General features: G+C 39.0%; 2 protein-coding genes across 6 annotated transcripts in view; one reads left to right on the top strand and one right to left on the bottom strand.

Annotated features, from left to right (window-relative positions):
- Positions 1-14,341, bottom strand: part of LOC115416336 (chloride intracellular channel protein 4-like) — a 28,155-nt gene extending 13,814 nt beyond the window's left edge. For 2 of the 4 annotated variants that reach the window (XM_030130077.1, XM_030130078.1), the window contains exons 1-4: positions 14,335-14,341; positions 10,864-10,868; positions 9,236-9,239; positions 3,354-4,740 (exon numbers count right to left, since the gene is read on the bottom strand). In XM_030130077.1, coding sequence (XP_029985937.1) covers positions 3,354-4,577 — 1,224 coding nt within the window. In that variant the 5' untranslated portion in view covers positions 4,578-4,740; positions 9,236-9,239; positions 10,864-10,868; positions 14,335-14,341. Of the gene's footprint in view, positions 1-3,353; positions 4,741-4,927; positions 4,933-5,414; positions 6,016-9,235; positions 9,240-10,863; positions 10,869-12,030; positions 12,038-13,346; positions 13,353-14,334 lie in introns of those variants that run through there. The other 2 variants (XM_030130080.1, XM_030130079.1) reach the window with 2 other exon arrangements.
- The window catches only part of LOC115416338 (calcipressin-1-like), a 28,866-nt gene continuing 17,355 nt past the window's right edge, over positions 8,620-20,130 (top strand). Inside the window, exons 1-2 of one of the 2 annotated variants that reach the window (XM_030130083.1) lie at positions 8,620-8,752; positions 10,978-11,132. In XM_030130083.1, the coding sequence (XP_029985943.1) occupies positions 11,010-11,132 (123 nt within the window). In that variant the 5' untranslated portion in view covers positions 8,620-8,752; positions 10,978-11,009. Of the gene's footprint in view, positions 8,948-10,977; positions 11,133-20,130 lie in introns of both variants that reach the window. The other variant, XM_030130082.1, reaches the window with a different exon arrangement.

Below are 20,130 nucleotides of genomic sequence, written 5' to 3'. Positions count from 1 at the left end.
TGAAACGCCTGGTTTTTAGGACGTAGAGCCCCGCCCCCTGGGTGAAACGCCTGGTTTTTAGGACGTAGAGCCCCGCCCCCTGGGTGAAACGCCTGGTTTTTAGGACGTAGAGCCCCGCCCCCTGGGTGAAACGCCTGGTTTTTAGGACGTAGAGCCCCGCCCCCTGGGTGAAACGCCTGGTTTGTAGTGGGTCCTCTGTCTGCACAGCCATCCAAAACATTCTGTTCACTGCCCTGGACTTCCACATGACTGAACTCCAGTGGGCTCTAAGCTCCGCCCACTACTTCCTGAACTTCAGGCAGCTCCTTCATTTCCTGTCTTTCATTATTGGACACACTCATTAATCAAGGTGTGTCTGCTGCTTCTTGTTGTGATACTGATTAATTAGACACACCTGGATTAATGAGTGTGTCCAATAATGAAAGACAGGAAATAAAGGAGCTGCCTTAAGTTCAGGAAGTAGTGGGCGGAGCATAGAGTCCTTTGGACTGTAGTGAACATTGTTAATTCCATCGTGGTCTGCAGATGTCAGTAATGGGTCAGTAATGTTTGGTCTGTGGTCTGTAGTTATCGTTCCTCTGACATACTGATAACCCAGTGGAACTGACTTTGCATGTTTGGTCATTTAAACATGTACGTTCTTATGTTTGTCTCCAGGTTAAGTTGGCTCAACTTAAAGTATCTCCACATGTAGTGAGTTACTTCTGTGGTGTTTGTGTAACTGAGCTTCTCCATTCGCCTGCTGGTGCTTCTGTGGACTGAAGCTTCATTCATGGCAGAGGAACTGTGAGCTTAACTCACTACATTTTCCAAGGAGCCTGTCCAACACTGGCTGCCGTGCACCGGAGGACGGATTAGGACGACACGGACTTAATGGGATCAGGTAAGAAGATCAACATGGCCTTTCCCTTCCACTGACTATCACTGGATCTGACACACACACACACACACACACACACACACACACACACACACACACACACACACACACACACTGTCCTCCAAAGGACAAGACGTCTGCCTGCTTTTCTGTTTGGTTTTAACAGGTTTTTATTCATATATTTCATCATCTACTGCAGGGTTCTAAACTCCTGTTCTTTCAGCTTCCACATTCAGCCTGATTTAATCTGCAGTGGACCAAACCAGTCAAATAAGAACAGAAGAACTGATGAATAATGACAACTACAAATTTATGTCTGTGTTTTAGTGCAAAAAAACCAAAACAATTAACTTATGAAAATACTTCCTTTTATAAACTATCCAAACAAAACAGATGTGAAGAACCTGAACAAACTGAAATTTCTTCAGTAAAATCAGTGTACTTTTCTCAGTCTTCTTCCTCCACTTCTCATTAGTCCATGTGCATTCTGGATCAGATCTCCAAAGACACTAAACACTGAGGAACAGGAAGAAAAGAGTTCAAACTGGACTGAATTTAATACAGACATTTCAGGTTGGACACATTTGTTCAGGTTAGTCACATTTTATTGGTACAGGAGAGTTTGGAAATGGAAAGAGTTTCACAATTTAATGGGATTTTTTTGCACTAAAACAAAGACAAACATTTGAAGTTGTCATTATTTATAGACATAATGTCATATTTTTTCACATCAAACCGAGAAGAAAATATGGAGTTATTCTTTTTTGGTATGGGCTTAATTCAAGATTTTTTTTTTTTGGCTCAATTCAAGAATTTTTTCTGAAGTCAAGATTTTTTGTTTAATTCAAGATTTTTTTTGCTTGATTCAAGATTTTTATTTATTTATTTATTTTGCTTAATTCAAGCTCTTTTGTGATTTTTTTGTATTTTTTCATATTCTACATTAAAATGCAACTTCTATCAGTTTTGAGTCTGAACTGAATGTGACCCTGAAGTGACCCACATGGACTAAAGAGGTCCTGAAGTGACCCACATGGACTAAAGAGGTCCTGATGGAATACCAGACCACGCAGACACACACTGTGTTTACAGAAGGAAATATGGAGGACCAACACCTGGGACCAACACCTGGGACCAACACCTGGGACGTTTGTCATATTTCAATTACGTAAAGGTTGGATAAATGTGAACTGGGTGTTCAGACTGGAGTCACATTGGAAAATATCAGGTCCGTATCAGATTTAGGACCACATATGAAGGTGGTCTGGGTCAGATTTAGGACCACATATGAAAGTGGTCTGGGTCAGATTTAGGACCACATATGAAAGTGGTCTGGGTCAGATTTAGGACCACATATAAAAGTGGTCTGGGTCAGATTTAGGACCACATATGAAGGTGGTCTGGGTCAGATTTAGGACCACATATGAAGGTGGTCTGGGTCAGATTTAGGACCACATATGAAGGTGGTCTGGGTCAGATTTAGGACCACATATAAAACTGGTCTGGGTCAGATTTAGGACCACATATAAAAGTGGTCTGGGTCAGATTTAGGACCACATATGAAGGTGGTCTGGGTCAGATTTAGGACCACATATAAAAGTGGTCTGGGTCAGATTTAGGACCACATATAAAAGTGGTCTGGGTCAGATTTAGGACCACATATGAAGGTGGTCTGGGTCAGATTTAGGACCACATATGAAGGTGGTCTGGGTCAGATCAGTGCTGTTCAGACTGTCTTGAACAGATCAGATCCAGGTCACATATGGACACATTCACCTGCATGTGAACGCAGCCTCACATTCAACATTTGTGATTGAAAGAGTTTAATCAGATTCTAAAATCAACCTGAGTGCACTCTGATACTGATTCTGATTTTGATTCTGATTCTGATTCTGATTCCAATCCTGATACCTTGTTTTTGTTTTTATGTGTGAAAGTTTGTGTCTGTAACTGTTGAATGTACTGCTGCCTGTCTTGGCCAGGACACTCTGGAAAAGACATTTTTAATCTCAATGAGGTTTTCCTGGATAAATAAAGGTAAAGTAAATTTAAAAAAAAAAAATTGATTCCGATTCTGATTCCAATTCTGATTCTGGTTCTGGATCTGATTCTCAGTACAGTTTATTATTATTATTATTATTATTATTATTATTATTATTATTATTATTATTATTATTATTATTATTATTATTATATTTTGTGGGTTTTTTTTGTGAATATAAAAAAACAAGGAAAAGAAAGTAAAAACCAAAATCATTCTACAGTTTCGCTCCAGTCACTCTTCTGTTCATCCTTTCAAATCCTCAGCTTCATCATGTTTACCTACAGTCACCTGACCTCGTGTGTTTTCAGCTGGACACTGATCCTGGAATCTGGAACATGACGCTGATGCTCGGACATCAGAACTCTGTTTTTTGTTGTTGTTGTCGTTGCTTGTATTGAAGGTGAAGTGGTGTTTGTGTGTGAGTCTTACCTTGACGTACAGTGAGACCTTGTAGTCCTGCTGCTCAGACGTGTTGTTCCTCTGGGGGGGGAACGGCGTCTCCGCCCTGCGGTGGGAGATCAGCTTCACCTCCTCCATCATCTCCTCCCTCTGCGGTACGTAGGAGCGTCCGTCCTCCAGCAGCACCACTCGTTTCTTCTTCACCTGCTCGTCCCTCCTCTTGGACGCCGACTCGTCTTTGATCACAGACTTCAGCTCTTTAATCCAGTCGTCCTTTCGCCCCCCCCTCTCACATTCCCACCCCTCTTTTTTCACGGGCCTCAGTTCTTTCCTCCAGTCCTTCATTTCCGGGACCTTGTCTTCGTCTTCTTGGTCTTTTTTAATCCAGTCGTTATCTTTTCTCCTGGGCGCTCTCGTCGCGCCCCAGGACTCCCTCCGAAGCGGCTCGGCGCTGATGTTCCCGTTCTCCATCGCTTCCTTCAACTCTTTGACTTTTCCGTTCATCGACGACTCTACCTCGGTGTTTTCTTTTGCCTTTTCTTGCTCATCTTTGACCTCTATCTGCTTCTCGTCCTTCTCTTTTTCCACTTTGACCTTCTCTTCTTCCTGCTCTTGGCGTTCTCCATCCTTTTCCTGAGCTTCTTCCTCAGGTGCGGTGACAGCGACAGGACTTTGATCTTCATCTTCTGCACTCCTTTTCTCTTCTATCTCTTCAACGTCATCATCCAGTACAGTCACAGGCTCTTCCTCTTCCTCCACTTCTGCTTCCTCTGCTGCTTCTCCTTGTGTTTCTTCTTCCACAGAAGCCTTTCCCAGATGCTCTTCTTCCAGTTTGTCTCCAGAATTGAGGAGCTCTAAAGGTTGATCTTGAGGATCATCTGAGTCTTTTGTTGAATCCTCTGTTGTGACCTGGTCTAGTTCAGCTTCACCTCTTTCCTCCAGCTCCAAAGCCTCTTCCACCTGGTCCAAATCCAGATCTAAAGGTCTATCTTTTGCATCCTGAGGTTCCAGCTCTGGAGGATCGACTGCTACTACTTGAACAGTCTCAGTTTTCAGCAAAGCGCTTGGTTCTTTGCGCTCGTCCTGGTCCGTTGGCTCTGTAATATTATCCCTGGTCTCTTCGGCTTCATCCGTCAATGTCAGAACATTAACTCCAACCTGTTGTTCTTCCTCTGGTTCTGTCTGGTTGATCCCTACCGCCTGTAGTTCCTCAATCCTTCCTTCTATCGGTGGAACAGGATCTACACAGACCATCTCCGGTTCCTCTACCTTTGCATCGGGTCTATTTTCCACTTTTAAAACATCCACAGAGGTGCGTACGCTGTCTTCCACCACCTCCTCAGTTTCGTCATCTTTGTCTTCTGCGTCGGTGTTGATCTTTTCTTCTGGTGCCGACGTCTCTTCCTGTTTGTCATTTCTTTCCTCCTGGTTCTCAGTGTTGAACTGGCTGTTTCGATCCACCTCCACCGTGGCATCGGAAGCTAAAACATCGTGCGTATCAGTTACATCGGTGTCTACTTCCTCTTGGATGTGGACTTCATTGGTCTCTGTTGTTAGAGCGGTTGCGTCTTCCACCAGGTTCTCAACACCTTCTGTTGTTTCACTGCCACTCGATACAACATGGTCTGGTTTGTCCTGGGTTGACTCCTCCAGTCTAGTCTCAGCATCAGTGGTAGAAATAACCTGATCTTCTGACATCGTGTCCTCATTTGACTTTTCGTCTCTGGACAGTGTTTCTGACTCTGCTTCGACTTCCTCTTCTTTGTTTTCTTCATTTTCCTCGTTGCTTTCTACCAAACCCTTCATGACTTCTGCTGATATTGAACAAAAACATGGGTTTTCCATTGGTGTCATTGCCCCTTTTGACTCCTCCCCCTCCTCCTCCCCCTCCTCCTCCCCCTCCTCCTCCCCCTCCTCCTTGCCTTCCTCTTTTTTCTCTTCTATCTGGTCACCTTCCTTGTTGTGCTCTTCTTCTTCTGTTTCTCCGTTTTCCTCCGATCCATCTTCATCTTTGACTCCATTTGATATTAGCGCTGTTCCATCCTCCATTTCACCTCCATTTTCTCCCCCCATCAAAACATCCTCTCCTACTTCCTCTGCCAGTTCCACCTCTTCATCTTCCTCTTCTCCCTCTTCATCTTCTCTTCCTCTCTTGGTATCCATCTCTAAACAAAAGCCTACCAGACTGTGCACACCGGTGCCGTTGGACACGTCTGGGTTCGGACAAGAGCCTGACTCTGCCATCGGGGATGTTTGTGTTCAGGACAAGAACGCAAAAACACGTCCGAGATCAGCAGCTTTAGAAATGTTCGAGAAAATTATAGGATGGGCAGCACTCAAGAAAGAGTAGAAAGGCAAAAGAAAACTCGTTCAGAGACGAGATGTTCCAGTTTAACAGGTAGAAGAAATAAACCCCAGCACAGTCCCAGGTCCCAGATGAAGCTTACACTGTTCCCAGGTTCATGTCAGGACTCAAATATCGCAGCAGCCTCAGGAATTCCAGTCGATCTTCAAGTTGTGGTGAAAGGAAAATTCCATGTAAGATTCCCAGAAAGTTACAAACAGCCAATGAAAAGAAAAGAGGAAATGAAACAGACTGTGAGATTTGAGCTTCTGTAGGTCTGTTAGTTCGGTCTGTGTTCGTGACGATGGAGCTCTGACTTAGATCCAGTACTTAAGCAGTCAGACATCAATAAATACAGTCTACCTCTCTCCCTCTCTCTCCAGAGGATTAGATGGAGGCTGATCCCCACATGACCAGAAGCTTAAACCCCTTTGCCACCCTGGGACCGGCACCACATGAGGTGAGGTTCAACACAAACACAAGCACACACACAAACACACATCACAAATAATACCCATGAGAGTTACTGACAAACTTCTATATATATGTACATATATGGCACATTTTGTGTGTTTGACCCTAAAAGTGTGGGTTTAGTTACAAACCTTTCAACTTCCACCCATGTTTATTAAAGAATTCTACATGTCTTTACTGTAAAATCAAGGCTGGCACTCACACTGTAAAAAAAAATCTATAATTTTACAGAATTTTTACCGTTTATTTCACAGATTTTCCCTGTATTTTTCGGATACAGGAAAATATCAATGAAATGACAAAAACAGACTGTGATTTTACATGTCAAATGGAAAATAACACAAAAAACTGTAACTGTAAATAACCATAAAATTTCACTTTTTTAAAAGAATTTTTTTTCTTTTTTCACAGAAAAATACAGTTAAAATACATTTGCAAATATATCATAATTTCACAAATATTTCTGTGTTATTTATGAGATTAAACTGTTAATTTAAAGTTTAATACTGTAAAAAAATATTAAAACCAGATGAAATTACTGACAATTAACGGTAACAGAAGTATTAGTTCTGTCAGTTGAACCAGACTTGTTTGTTAATTGACAAATATCTTGTGTAATTACAGGAGGTTTCACAACAAAAATGTTGAATAAATGTATTTTTGTGAATGTATAACATGTATAAGCACTGATAAACTGTCCAAATACAGTTTTTATCAGTGGATTGGACAGCTGAGTCTCACTGAAAATTATTTATATATATATTTATAGGGAATTGGATTGTTTTAATACATGAAAATACTTTTTATTAAACATTAAAAAGTTAAAAAAAAAAAAAAAAATCTCATGTAAAGTTAGGGCAAAAAATTGTATTTGAATTATGGAAAATGACTGTATTTTTATGAGATGGTTATTTTCTGTTATTTAACAGTATTTTTTCAGCACCCCAACTGCTGGAATATTACAGTTTTTTTTTTACTGGATTTTTTTTACAGTGTATATATGTGCATATATATGGCACATTTTGTGTGTTTGACCCTAAAAGTGTGGGTTAAGTTACAAACCTTTCAACTTCCACCCATGTTTATTAAAGAATTCTACATGTCTTTGCTGTAAAATCAGAGCTGTCACTCACAAACACATTCATTCCTTACATTTTCACCATCTCTCTTTTTTCCCAGTGTTTGATACTGATGTCAGAATCAAAATATTTTAATTATGTGAAACTTTTGCTTCATTAATCTCTATATGATTTTTTTTCCCCATAATCAAATATTACAGTAAGAGTTGTGTAACACCTTTATGACCTGTAATATGTGGATACTGCCAGAGGAGGGCGAAATCTAAACTGTAAATGAGATGGTGACATGATGTAAAGCACAGGTGACAAACATGCGTCCCGGGGGCCAAATCCAGCCCACCAAAGGATCCAATCTGGCCCGTAGGATGGATTTGTCAAATACAAAAATTACACTGAAGACATTAACAATCGAGGATGTCAAATTCATTTTAATTCAGATTCCACATACAGACCAGTTAAAGCTCAAGTGGATCAGAACCAGTAAAAAACAATCATATTAAACCTATAAACAATGAAAACAGCAAATTTTATCTTTGTTTTAGTGTAAAAAAGTAAAATTACATAAAAATGTTTATACTAAAAAAAAACGTTATTTTACAAAAAATGTGAAAAACCTGAAATGTCTTAAATGTAATCTTACCAATATTCTGCCTGTTATTAAATGTTTCATGCCTTTGTAATTGTAATGTAAGTTGTAATGCACATGTGTAAATGATAAACTGATAATCTGAGGCAGAATATTGTTAAAACTGGAGTTGCTTTTCTTAAGATGTTTCCAGTTGTTCATGTTATTCAGATTTTTGTAGATGTAAACATTATCATAGTTTAATTTTACTTTTTTCACTGTTATTATTTTACTGGTCCGGCCCACTTGAGATCATATCGGGCTGAATGTGGAACTGAATTAAAATGAGTTCGACACCCCTGATGTAAACGGTCAAACTTACACAGCATTTTTTTTTAATATTAGTACAGTAGATGAAAATTGGTGCCAGCGTCTCCTCCTCAGTCATTATGTTACTGCTTCTATGAAATATTCCGTATTATTTAATGTTAAAAAATACACCTTGTTACTACTGACATCTGACATATTTTGTCAGAGGAGGTATTTTTTAATCACATAAATCTATATTTCATGGTTCAGTTTGTAAAAAAAAAAAAAAAATTAAAAAAAGTCATCTACGTTCTCTAATCGTCCATAATTGCGTTTTTTGTATCAATTACATTTTGAACTATCGGTAATTGTGTAAAATTCATTTTACTCCTGTTTATATTGTCTATATTTTTAGTATAAGGAATAGAATTAAAAGAAAAATAGCAGAAATAAAAATCATTAAAATATACAAAAAGGCAAAACCGGAAATAGACATCAGCTGCGGTCTCATTGACGTCACTTCCTTTATCCTCTGCGACCAGCTAACAACTGACTCGAGAGGCTTATTTATTGTAAAAATATTAAAATATACCTTGTTACTATTCAAGACAGCGTTTCCTACCTGAGGATACGCTTGTTTGTAATTAAAAGACTGAAGGTATCGACGGAATATTCCGCATTTTCGCTTGTTTGGGAGCATTCTTTTAGTTTGTGTGCTAGCTAGCATAAAGCTTAGTGTAAGCTAATATAATCAGGAGCAGGAGGACAGCTTTACTACTTTAGGCTGACAGAAAGGAAATAACCCAGCAGCTGGACTCCAGATCATCATGATCTAACGCCTAAAACTTCACTGGTACGTATCTTACATGTTCATAAGTCCGTCAGCTCGTTAGCTTGTCCATCCTTACAGACGGGATGGGCGTTAGCCAGTGAAAAATCACTTCAGTTTGCTTTTGTTGGATTCATTTCAGATTCGTAGCGAATGAAAACAATTAAAAAACATAAAACATGGGAGATAAAAACTGTAGCAATTTGATACAAGAAGTTGAAAAGCAGTAATGTGTAGGTTAGTGTTTTGTATTTTTCTTAGCTTGGATGTCTACACACAGCAGCTGGTTTTAATACTGATGCTTTTTATGACTCATCTAAATGACGCATAAAATTGTACATTAGATAACTAAGAAAAACCTCATGCAGGTAAGGCTGTAAAATAGAGCTGAAACGATTAATCAATTAGGTGCTTGAAGCGAATGCAAAAATTCACCATTCGATTAATCAACTCGAATTGATTGAAGGGAAATATTCTATTGCAGTTTTCCTGAATTTAAGCTTCTTTGTGCGTCACAATAAGCGTCCATGTGAAACACAACTGTGGAACCAATGTTTAACAGCAGAAAAATGAAGGAAACAAAGCTTTGATTCAGGAGAAGTGTGGTTGAATGATTTTTTTTTTTTTTTGGAACACTTTGAGTCGATTAATCATTTCAGCTCGACTGTAAAATAGGACCAAATACATCATATACCTATTTATACATATCTGTAGGACTGATATGATCCTATGGATGTGGATCAAAGTTGGAATTTGATTTGATAATTAATTGAATGTTGTCTATTCTATTAACATTTTGCCATCTTTGTAAGACAAGCCTGAAAATAGTAGGGATGTAACCATATGAACATTTCATATCACGGTTATTGTGACCAAAATCATTATGTTAAAATTGTACTTACTTCTCTTAAGACATTTCAGGTCATCCACATTTTTTGGGAAATTATACTTTTTTTTTCGTGTAAATACATGAAAATATTTACATTTACAAAGAGAAAAATTTGGAGTTGTCATTATTTCTATGTTATTATGATAGTATTTTACTGAATCCTGCCCACTTGAGATTGAATTAGTCAGTATTAGGGATGGAACGATTACTGGTATAACGATAAATGGCGGTAAAATCACAGACGGTTAGTATTAGCGTTTAAATTCTAATTCTCATGATAACTGTGTTTGATTACCGCACTTTTAGGGGAAAAAAACCCTATGTAAAGATCTGCTTTTATGTCAAATATTTGAGTATAGTTTTAATTAATTACAATTTCAATTTTCTATACCTAATATTTGGAACCAGTATTCACTTTTAAAGTCTTTGAAAAGGTTCATTAAACATCTGTGTGTTATTTATGCAATAAATTATATACATTTTTTAAATTGGATTTTATATTTTGTTTTTGTGTTTTCTGTCCTTTTGTGTTTTTATAGTAGGTTAAAGTGAAAAAATAATAGACAGATGATATAGATGAAGTTGTGCTGAAAAAACAGATCCAAACATGGGTATAGTAAACATTTGTTTCTATAGTATATAAAGGCCAAATCAAAAGGACTGAAAAACAGACAGAATAGACTCAGACCACTAAGGGTTAATATTGGAATGTTTCTGACACAGAAGGAACATTGGGACTATAATTTTATTTTATTTAATTTCTTTAAATACAACTTGATTAAATTCTTTCAGTGTGTGTATTCATACTTTTTGAACATTTTGAGCACAATTTCAACAATACCGCGATAATAATGATAACCGTGATCATTTTGGTCACAGTTACTGTGATATGAAATTTTCATATGGTTCCATCCCTAGTCTGAATGTGGAACCTGAACTAAAAGGCTTGTTCATATCTTAGTGTAATTTTTGCATTTCATAAATTCATCCCCAGGGCCGGACTGGACTCTTTGGTGGGCCGGATTTGGCCCCCGGGACACATGTTTGACACCTGTGCTGTAGACCATCCATGATATACACACAAAACTAAATATTAATCCACCTTAATGAACATTTTAACGCTGATATTTCTTCATACGCTCGTTTGTGCTCTTTGTCTTCCCAGGAATACGTGTAGATAATCGTAAATCGGTCGTGATGCAGCAGTCGGAGAATGGCAGCGCAGAGGAGGCCACGGTCGACGTCCAGTTTACAGATTTACCCAACGCCCTCATCGCCTGTAAAGTGCCAGAAGAACTGTTCAACGAAGGCAGTCTGAAGGTAAGGCTAAGGCGAGGACACAGCCGCTGGTACGTCATTAACACAGGTACAGGTACGGGTGGAAAATACTGGAATTTCAATGTTGTGTTTTCAAGGTCTGGGGAAGTGCTCGGATTTGAGTTTAAATGCTTGAAAGTGCTGGTAATTATAACTGTGTGATGTAACTTATGGGCGTGGTCAAGGGCGTCACAGATGGACCGCCCACTACATTTTCATTCATAACTGTTGAACCGGACCAGTTTCAGACAAATATTCCACAGAATTGTAAAAGGTCGAAATGCATCTGAAACAGACTCAAAGGGCAGCATTTAGTTTAGAATACTTTTAAATGAAAAATATCAAAAAATACTGCATCACAGATGGACAAAAAAATAATGTTAATTAAGCAAAAAAAAAAAAATCTTGAATTAAGCAAAAAATCTTGAATTAACTAAAAAAATCTTGAATTAAGCAAAAAATCTTGAATTATGCAAAAAAAAATCTTGAATTAAACCAAAAAGTTTTAATTAAGCAAAAAATAAATAAATTAAGCAAAACAAATCTTGAATTAAGCAAAAAAAAAATTACTGAATTAAGCAAAAAACAACAACCTTGAATTATGCAAAAAAGAAACTGAATCATGCCAAAAAATTAAGTTTCCAAAAAAATCTTGAATTAAGCAAAAAATCTTGAATTAAGCAAACAAAATTTGAATTAAACAAAAAATCTTAAATTAAGCAAACTAAATCTTGAATTAAATGTAAAAAATCTTGAATTAAGCTAAAAAAAAAAAAAAAAAAAATCTTGACTTAAGCAAAAAAAAAAAAAACTTGAATTAAGCCCCCAGAAAAAAAAAAGATAGTGGATAATTTTTTGGGCTGTTCTCCTTTTTTTTCTTATAGCGGATAATTTTTTGGACTGTTCTCCTTTTTTTTCTTATAGTGGATAATTTTTTGGGCTTTTCTCCTTTTTTTTCTTATAGTGGATAATTTTTTGGGCTTTTCTCCTTTTTTTTCTTATAGTGGATAATTTTTTGGGCTTTTCTCCTTTTTTTTCTTATAGTGGATAATTTTTTGGGCTTTTCTCCTTTTTTTTCTTATAGTGGATAATTTTTTGGGCTGTTCTAATTTTTTTTCTTATTGTGCATAAGTTTTTGGGCTGTTGCACCTCTGGGCCACCGTACTTATGGCAAGAGTTTTGAAGAATGGAATGTTTATGTAGGGAGTTAGGAATTTGGGTTATGTAGGGAAAAAAAAGACAGGCATACAGTTTTAATAGTTTATTTAAGCACTTGGTAACAAATTTATACATTTTCATGCATATTTATGACTAGATATACAAAGGATACATATTAGCTGTAGACAGTGATTCATTAAGCACATTTAATGCACATTTAATGCACATTTAATGCTCAGTAAAGTCTGTGTAAGTTGGTGCTTTGAGCTCCTGACCACTAGATGGAGCTAGTAGGTGAAGTATAGTAGTGATAATGTCTGAGGAGGGCATACGTCTGCGCTCCTGTTGGTGCTTTTGTCATTGTGGTTTATATGGAAGTCCTAAAAATGGGAACCTGCATCAGTGTCATTGTATCCCAGTGGATGAGACACATGTGACATCAGACACAGGGACGCGTCCAATCAGATTCCACCGCTGTGTTATGTAAGCGCTCCTGCTCCTGTGGACCGCATCTATTTCAGGTGTTCTTTTAGAACAGTAATAACCAGCTGAAATAATAGACAAACTCCAACACTCTTGACTTTTTATCACAACAAAACACATCGTTATCCTCATGTCCTAACTGTCTAACTCAGACACTATGTGGACAAAAGTATGTGGACATGTTGAATCCAGGTGTGTGTTTTCTAACAGGGGTCTTGGATCCAAAACAATAAGGACTAATGTCAGAACAGAGTTTAATAGTATGGGATAGATATCATATTGATTATCAATATTGATGTTTCTGTGTCAGATCCTCATGAACAGGACATCTGACAGCTAGAGACATGATGTGTCCACATATTTATGTCCATAGAGTTTAGAAACATCAATATTTCCTTAAAGTTTTAAGTGATATGTGAAGAAAGTCAATGGTTAGATGTAGAAGCAAATTATTATTTACAGTCAGAGCAGGAAAAATATATGGTAGAAATTTAGAGGAAGAACATTTAAAATCATAGTCATGGATAAAAACAAAAACAAAATCAATGTTAAGATTAAAGCTGCATTGGGCGGGACCTCACGCTCTGCCCGGGTTCCCCCTCCCACGCTGCCACCCATTACTGGTCACGCCTCCCTCCACCCATTCTTTTTTTTTGGCGGTTTTATGGTTTTTTTTTCACATTTATAATAAGGCTTTTATTTTGAAAAACCCTACTCTCTCTGTGTTTGTGTGTGTTTGTGTGTGTGTGTGTGACACAGAGAGAGAGAGAATCAGTTATAATCAGTAGTAATAGATGGAGTAGTAGTAATTGCAGTGTAGTAGTAAAAGCAGTAGTAGTAGTAATAGATGTAGTAGTAGTAGTAGTATTAGCAGTAGTAGTAGTCTCACACACACACACACACACACACACACAGTTGCTATGGACTCTACATGTTTTTATATGCACATTTTAACACAGTTTAACTGTACTATAAAGAATCAATTATCAAGTAACTATGCATTGTTTCAGTACATGAAGTATTTATTTAAAAAAATAAACAATATAAATGTTCTTCTTAATGTAACTTTGAAAATTGTCAAAGACTTTCCTACAAAAAGTGTGCATGTGATTTAACGATACTGGCCAAATTTAAAAAGCCCCTTCAGTGGCTGCAGTGGATGATAATCCACCAGGGGGCAGAAAACACATACCAGGTCACAGTCGACAGGTTGTTAAGGAAAGTATTGATCTTATTGATAAGACAGAGGTCTGAGAACCTGGTGTAGCACATATGATACAGATAGTTTTAAGGGTTAAACAGTATTCCTGTGCCAGGCCTACGTATGTCAGATGGCTGACTGGTACAAAAAGTCCAAATATGAGTCAACAGACGGTTCTTTTGAACCAGTGAGTTCCACACGGAACAGCGGCTTAAAAAAGAACACAAGACTTTCAAGGACTAATTTAGTACATGTCTCAGTGGTGACAAACGCAGTCATTCACTGTTGGAGCCTCTGAATATAATAAAGTCTAAGATCTGAGTCACAGAGAAGTGAAACTGGAGCATTCCACAACAAAAGAACAGATCAGAAGAGCCAGTGTGTGGACTGAGTCACTACAGGACTGTAGAGGAGGAAACTGACACATGGAATCTGACTGGAGTCCAAAAGGGGCACATGTTAACCCTTTAAGGGGCACAGATTAACCCTTTAACCCTTTAAGGGTCACATATGAACCCTTTAACCCTTTAAGGGTCACAGATTAACCCTTTAACCCTTTAAGGGTCACATATGAACCCTTTAACCCTTTAAGGGTCACAGATTAACCCTTTAACCCTTTAAGGGTCACATATGAACCCTTTAACCCTTTAAGGGTCACAGATTAACCCTTTAACCCTTTAAGGGTCACAGATTAACCCTTTAAAGTTCACATATTAACCCTTTAAGGGTCACAGATTAACCCTTTAAAGTTCACATATTAACCCTTTAACCCTTTAAGGGTCACAGATTAACCCTTTAACCCTTTAAACTTCACAGATTAACCCTTTAACCCTTTAAGGGTCACAGATTAACCCTTTAACCCTTTAAAGTTCACAGATTAACCCTTTAACCCTTTAAGGGTCACAGATTAACCCTTTAACCCTTTAAAGTTCACATATTAACCCTTTAAAGTTCACAGATTAACCCTTTAACCCTTTAAGGGTCACAGATTAACCCTTTAACCCTTTAAAGTTCACAGATTAACCCTTTAAGGTTCACAGATTAACCCTTTAACCCCTAATTCCAGGTAAAGGTTCACATATTAATCTTATATACTGTTTTCTAGCGCTTCCTCCCAGTTTCCATGCACAGTATCAGGGTGGGACTCCTCTGATCGGCTCTAATAACATGATGAACATTATTCCCGTGAACAGGTGAATGTACCAGATAATAAAGCGGTGCCTAAATGAGCGTCTCATCCTCACATGACACTCGTCCAGTCCACTCATTTCTCTGCTCTGGTACACTCATCCACACTCATCTCAGCCCAACAACTGTATTCTGAAGAACCATGACGCCTTCAGTGGAATATTTCACCATACCAATACATCATCTGACCCACAATTCCTTGCAGCGACCCAGTGGAAAAGCAGCGGGATCAGAAACAGAATCCAGCCTGGGTGTCTTTTTTTTTTTTTTCTCCAGGTGCCCTTTGGCCTCCTGCTCCTCGCTTGTTTTTCCTTTTCCATCAGCGTCAGCAGCTCATCACATGACTGATGATCAGGTTGAATTCTACTCCTCCTATAGCAGCCACCAGTATACGACTGTGTTTATGAGGCAGGCGCTGTCCTCTGCTGCCATATGAAACCACAAACACATTCTCCTTAATGATATATAAAGAACATTCTGGAGGCTAATTGAGTCCCCAGTTAATTTCCACTGAGCCTGTTTTTCCACCTTTAACTTCAGTCATTACACAAACCACTGTTCCCTCGGACGCACCCACTATAACTGCACTGGAATTAACTAACATTCAGTGTTCTTTACCAGTTACATGAGTAAGGACTTAAAAATACAGAGAAGATGTTCGACAATATTTTGTGTCAACCAAAATTTTATGGTTATTCACAGTTAGTTTTTTCGTGTTATTTTCCATTTGACATGTAAAATCAGTCTGTTTTTGTCATTTCATTGATATTTTTCTGTATCTTGAAAATACAGGAAAAATCTGTAAAATAAACGGTGAAAATTCTGTTAAATTACAGATTTTTTTTTTTTCCAGTGTGTAGAAATATACAAACCCCCTTCAAACACATACATGTAGAGACACATATATACACTTACATATATATATATATATATATATATATATATATATATATATATATGTACACATATGCATATATGCAAGTTCACATACGCTTCAATAAATAAATAAGGGGAAAGACAATTAAAAATCAATAAAGTAAAAATAAATAAATATAACAAAGCAAAAATGTACACAGATATTTGAGTTCCACAGATATGTTGGTAGCTTCCATACCTTCTACAAAGCTGATTAATGGCTGCCAAATGGCATAACATTTCCTGATGGAGCCCCTAATACAGTGGTTCTTAACCTGGGTTCGATCGAACCCAGGTTAAGAACCACTGCCCTAATAGTATATCTAGCTACATTAACTGTTTAGTGTTGTTGCACAGTGAGTTCTTTGTCCCAGTAAATCAAAGATTATCACAGGGAAAATTGAAAATGTGACGTGTCTTTAGAGATCAGCCCTACTTTACAGGAAATGAAGCAAAACCTGTTTTCCAAATTGTTGTGCTTTAAATCAGTGAAATGGTTTTCAACTCAAATGGAGCAGAAAGCTGCCAAATAAAACTTGAATAAAGCAGCGTGGAAGAAGAGTTTTAGGTCAGGGAAAACTCTGATGTGGGTCTGGAAAGTCCTGCAGATCTTTCCAACAGGACACGCCCGGAAGACGAGAACGGAGCGTTGATTTAAAGTCACATGTGAGTGTGTGCCGTCGGCGTTCAGATCCACAGATAAGAGTTTTTAATACGACTCGTCTGGAGCAGGTTAGAAAGGATGGGAGGAAAAATGAACGGATGAACGGATAACAAAGAATGATGTCAGTTTTTCCAAGACAGCCACCCCTGATAAAAACTGTGAGAGGAACAGCAGACAAACAGGTTCTGAGGCCAGTGGAAAATGTGAGCAGGTTCAGTTTGGTTTGGATGTGCAGATCTGACTCAGACTAGGAGGACTGGCACAGATGGAACGCTCACAGGTAGAGCTGGAAAAGGGTCCTGGTCCTCAGGTGTGGTTTTCTGCTCAGATAAGGCGTCATTGACTTGTGCAGCTTCAAGCCTGTGGGGCTGAAACTGGAGACTGTGGTCTGATGGAGCACAGAGCAGCTCCACTTAGAGGGTTTAGAGCTGGGATTATGGAAGGAACTGGAAAACACCTAGAGCTGGAGTCTGACTGTTGTGGTTCAAGACATGGACACACACCATGTGTTTATTCCATACAGTAGGAACTGAAGAGGGTGTCCAACATACGGCCCCTGGACCAAAACTGACCCCCAAAAGAGTCCAGTCCTGCACATGGGATGAATACGCAAAGTGCCAAGATTATGAACGAAAACTAATGAAATGTCCAAAACTAGAACTAGAAAAGCACTCAAAGAGCACAGACCCCCACCAAGACAGGTCTGCCCCCCCCAATCACCACCAAAATGTAATCATTTCTTCCTTGTGCCAGTTTCAACATTTCTAGAAATTTTCATGAAAATTCGTTCATAACTTTGTGAGTTATCTTGCTAACAAACAAACAAACACACAAAGCAAAGTGATCACAAGTCCTTCCTCTACCAAGGAGGTTGTTTTTGCCAGCGTTGGTTTGTCTGTCTGACTGTGTGCAAGATAACTTAAAAAGTTATGGATGGGTTTTCATGAAAATTTCAGGAAATGTTGATACTGGCACAAGGAAGAAATGATTACATTTCGGTGGTGATCGGGGGGGGGGGGCACTGATCTGCCTTGGCGGAGGTCTGCGCTCTCCGAGTGCTTTCCTAGTTTAATTTTAGACTCTTGACTACAACGGACTACTTTGTTTTTCCTGGATTTTTGAACTTCTGACTTCGTTTTTTTTCTTTATTGAATTGGAACTGATCGTAAACCTGTGTGAAAGTGATTTCGTCTGGAAGAACAGAAAAAAAATCTATCAGATTGAAACTCTTTAAGGTGCACCCAAATTAAGAACTTATGAACAGTTGTTTTTCCGAATAAAAGGACATAATAATATAACTGGCTGATCAAACCTTTATTTGTATTTATTGTAAATTTTTTTTGTCGGTACATGGTACCACTTTTACTTGCGACTCATGTCTCCTGGTTTCATTGCGTTCTGTGCATCAGTTTAATCATTCCTTTGCACTAGCTGATCCTGGAAGTCTTCTGAAACCTCTTAACATTCATTGAATAAACTAGCCTATAGCAAAGCCACCTGCGAATGCTAATCATCAAATCTTAATTATGTAGCACTTTCTACAAATACTAACTGTCAGGAATTTTACCCCGGTTACCGTTTTACTGGTAATCATTACATCCCTAGAAACATCCATATTTCACTATAGTTTACTGGGAGAAAAGAAAGAAAAGGAACGCCTGAATTCAACGTGTCCACATTAGGGATGTAAACAATTAATCAACTAATGATTAATTGTCTATAAGAATTTACTTGATTAAATTATTAATTGTCAGGTAATTGCCCTTGTCTACCTGTCCACACCTGTCTGAAGGCTGACGGTTTGTCCGCGCTGCGACACCACAGCTGGGATCGGCGGTCATGGAACCGGATCATGGTGTAGATGAGTTAGAATGTCTGTGTGGACATGGAGGAGGAGCCAAACACAGACCGACCGTCTGTTTGTGGGTGGAGCCAAACACAGATCGGTCCGTCTGTTTGTGGGTGGAGCCAAACACAGACCGACCGTCTGTTTGTGGGTGGAGCCAAACACAGACCGGTCCGTCTGTTTGTGGGTGGAGCCAAACACAGACCGGTCCGTCTGTTTGTGGGTGGAGCCAAACACAGACCGACCGTCTGTTTGTGGGTGGAGCCAAACACAGACCGACCATCTGTTTGTGGGTGGAGCCAAACACAGACGGTCCGTCTGTTTGTGGGAGCGGTGCACCCCCGAATAAATACGCGCACGGTATCGGAGTGTTTTCCTGGAGGTTGGTCTAGTCCATGGTCAGTGAGACAGAAGTTAAACCTCCTCCAGACTCCTGATCCAGGACACAGGGGTGGAATGCATTTGTGAAGCTTCAGGAGGAAAAGAGAAATGAGTGAAAAGTTTCACTTTCACTTCTGCGGGGGGGGGGGCACAGACTGCACCATACCCCCATAGTATTAGAAGTAGGACAGGAAGTGACGCACGCACACGCACAGTTACCAACCAACACGCACACATCCGCCGGCCGTACTGCGTGCATGCGAGTACACACCCCCCCCCCCGATGAAACACACGTGCGTGCACCCCCCCATTCCACACCGCCACATCAACAGATGAATTCCACAGGAAACACTGACTGTATCCAATGGTTCAATAAATCAGTCATTCAGGAATATGACATGTTTTTTTCATTAAGTGTATACACTATGTTTAGCTTTTATTCTTTTAGACCGTATTGAAAAAGAAATGCAGGTTCTCAGGAAAATCGCCACTTATCAATTAATGGTTAATTGATAGATAAGGACAACCAAATAACGATTAATGAATTAATCAATAATTTGCATCCCTAGTCCACATACTTTTGTCTACATAGTCTTACCTGTAGCTTTCACCTCGTTGTCAGTGTTGTGTGTCGTGTGTTTTAACCTTTATTAACTGCTTGGTTGTGTGTTTTGTGCACACCTGTCTGTGTGTGTGTGCATGTGTGTGTATGTGTGTGTATGTGTGTGTCTGTGTGTGTGTGTGTGTGTGTGTGTGTGTGTGTGTGTACATGTCTCGCCTGCCTATCTGTCCAGTGAGGGAATGGAAAAAATGGGAAGATGAAACAAAAACATAGGGATGGAAAAAATGCAGGGCTGAGCATGCACACAGACACACACACACAGACACACACACACAGACACACACACAGACACACACACACACACTGACACACACACAGACATACCGGCCACAGCGGGGTAAGGCTGAGGTCTGGAGATGATTAGCACCTACACACACATACTCACACGCTAATGTTTAACGTCAACAAACAACACTTACACTACAGCGTCGACTTCACCCACTCTTTACACCGTTTTATTTTCCGCACACGCATTTTCCATCCGACACACACGACAACGACGCCATTAATCATTTCACCGTGCGAACACACCTGTGTTACAGA

The sequence above is a fragment of the Sphaeramia orbicularis genome, unplaced genomic scaffold (genome assembly GCF_902148855.1).
Source record: "Sphaeramia orbicularis unplaced genomic scaffold, fSphaOr1.1, whole genome shotgun sequence".
NCBI classification, from domain to species: Eukaryota; Metazoa; Chordata; class Actinopteri; order Kurtiformes; family Apogonidae; genus Sphaeramia; species Sphaeramia orbicularis.
This window is presented reverse-complemented; position numbering and strand designations above follow the sequence as displayed.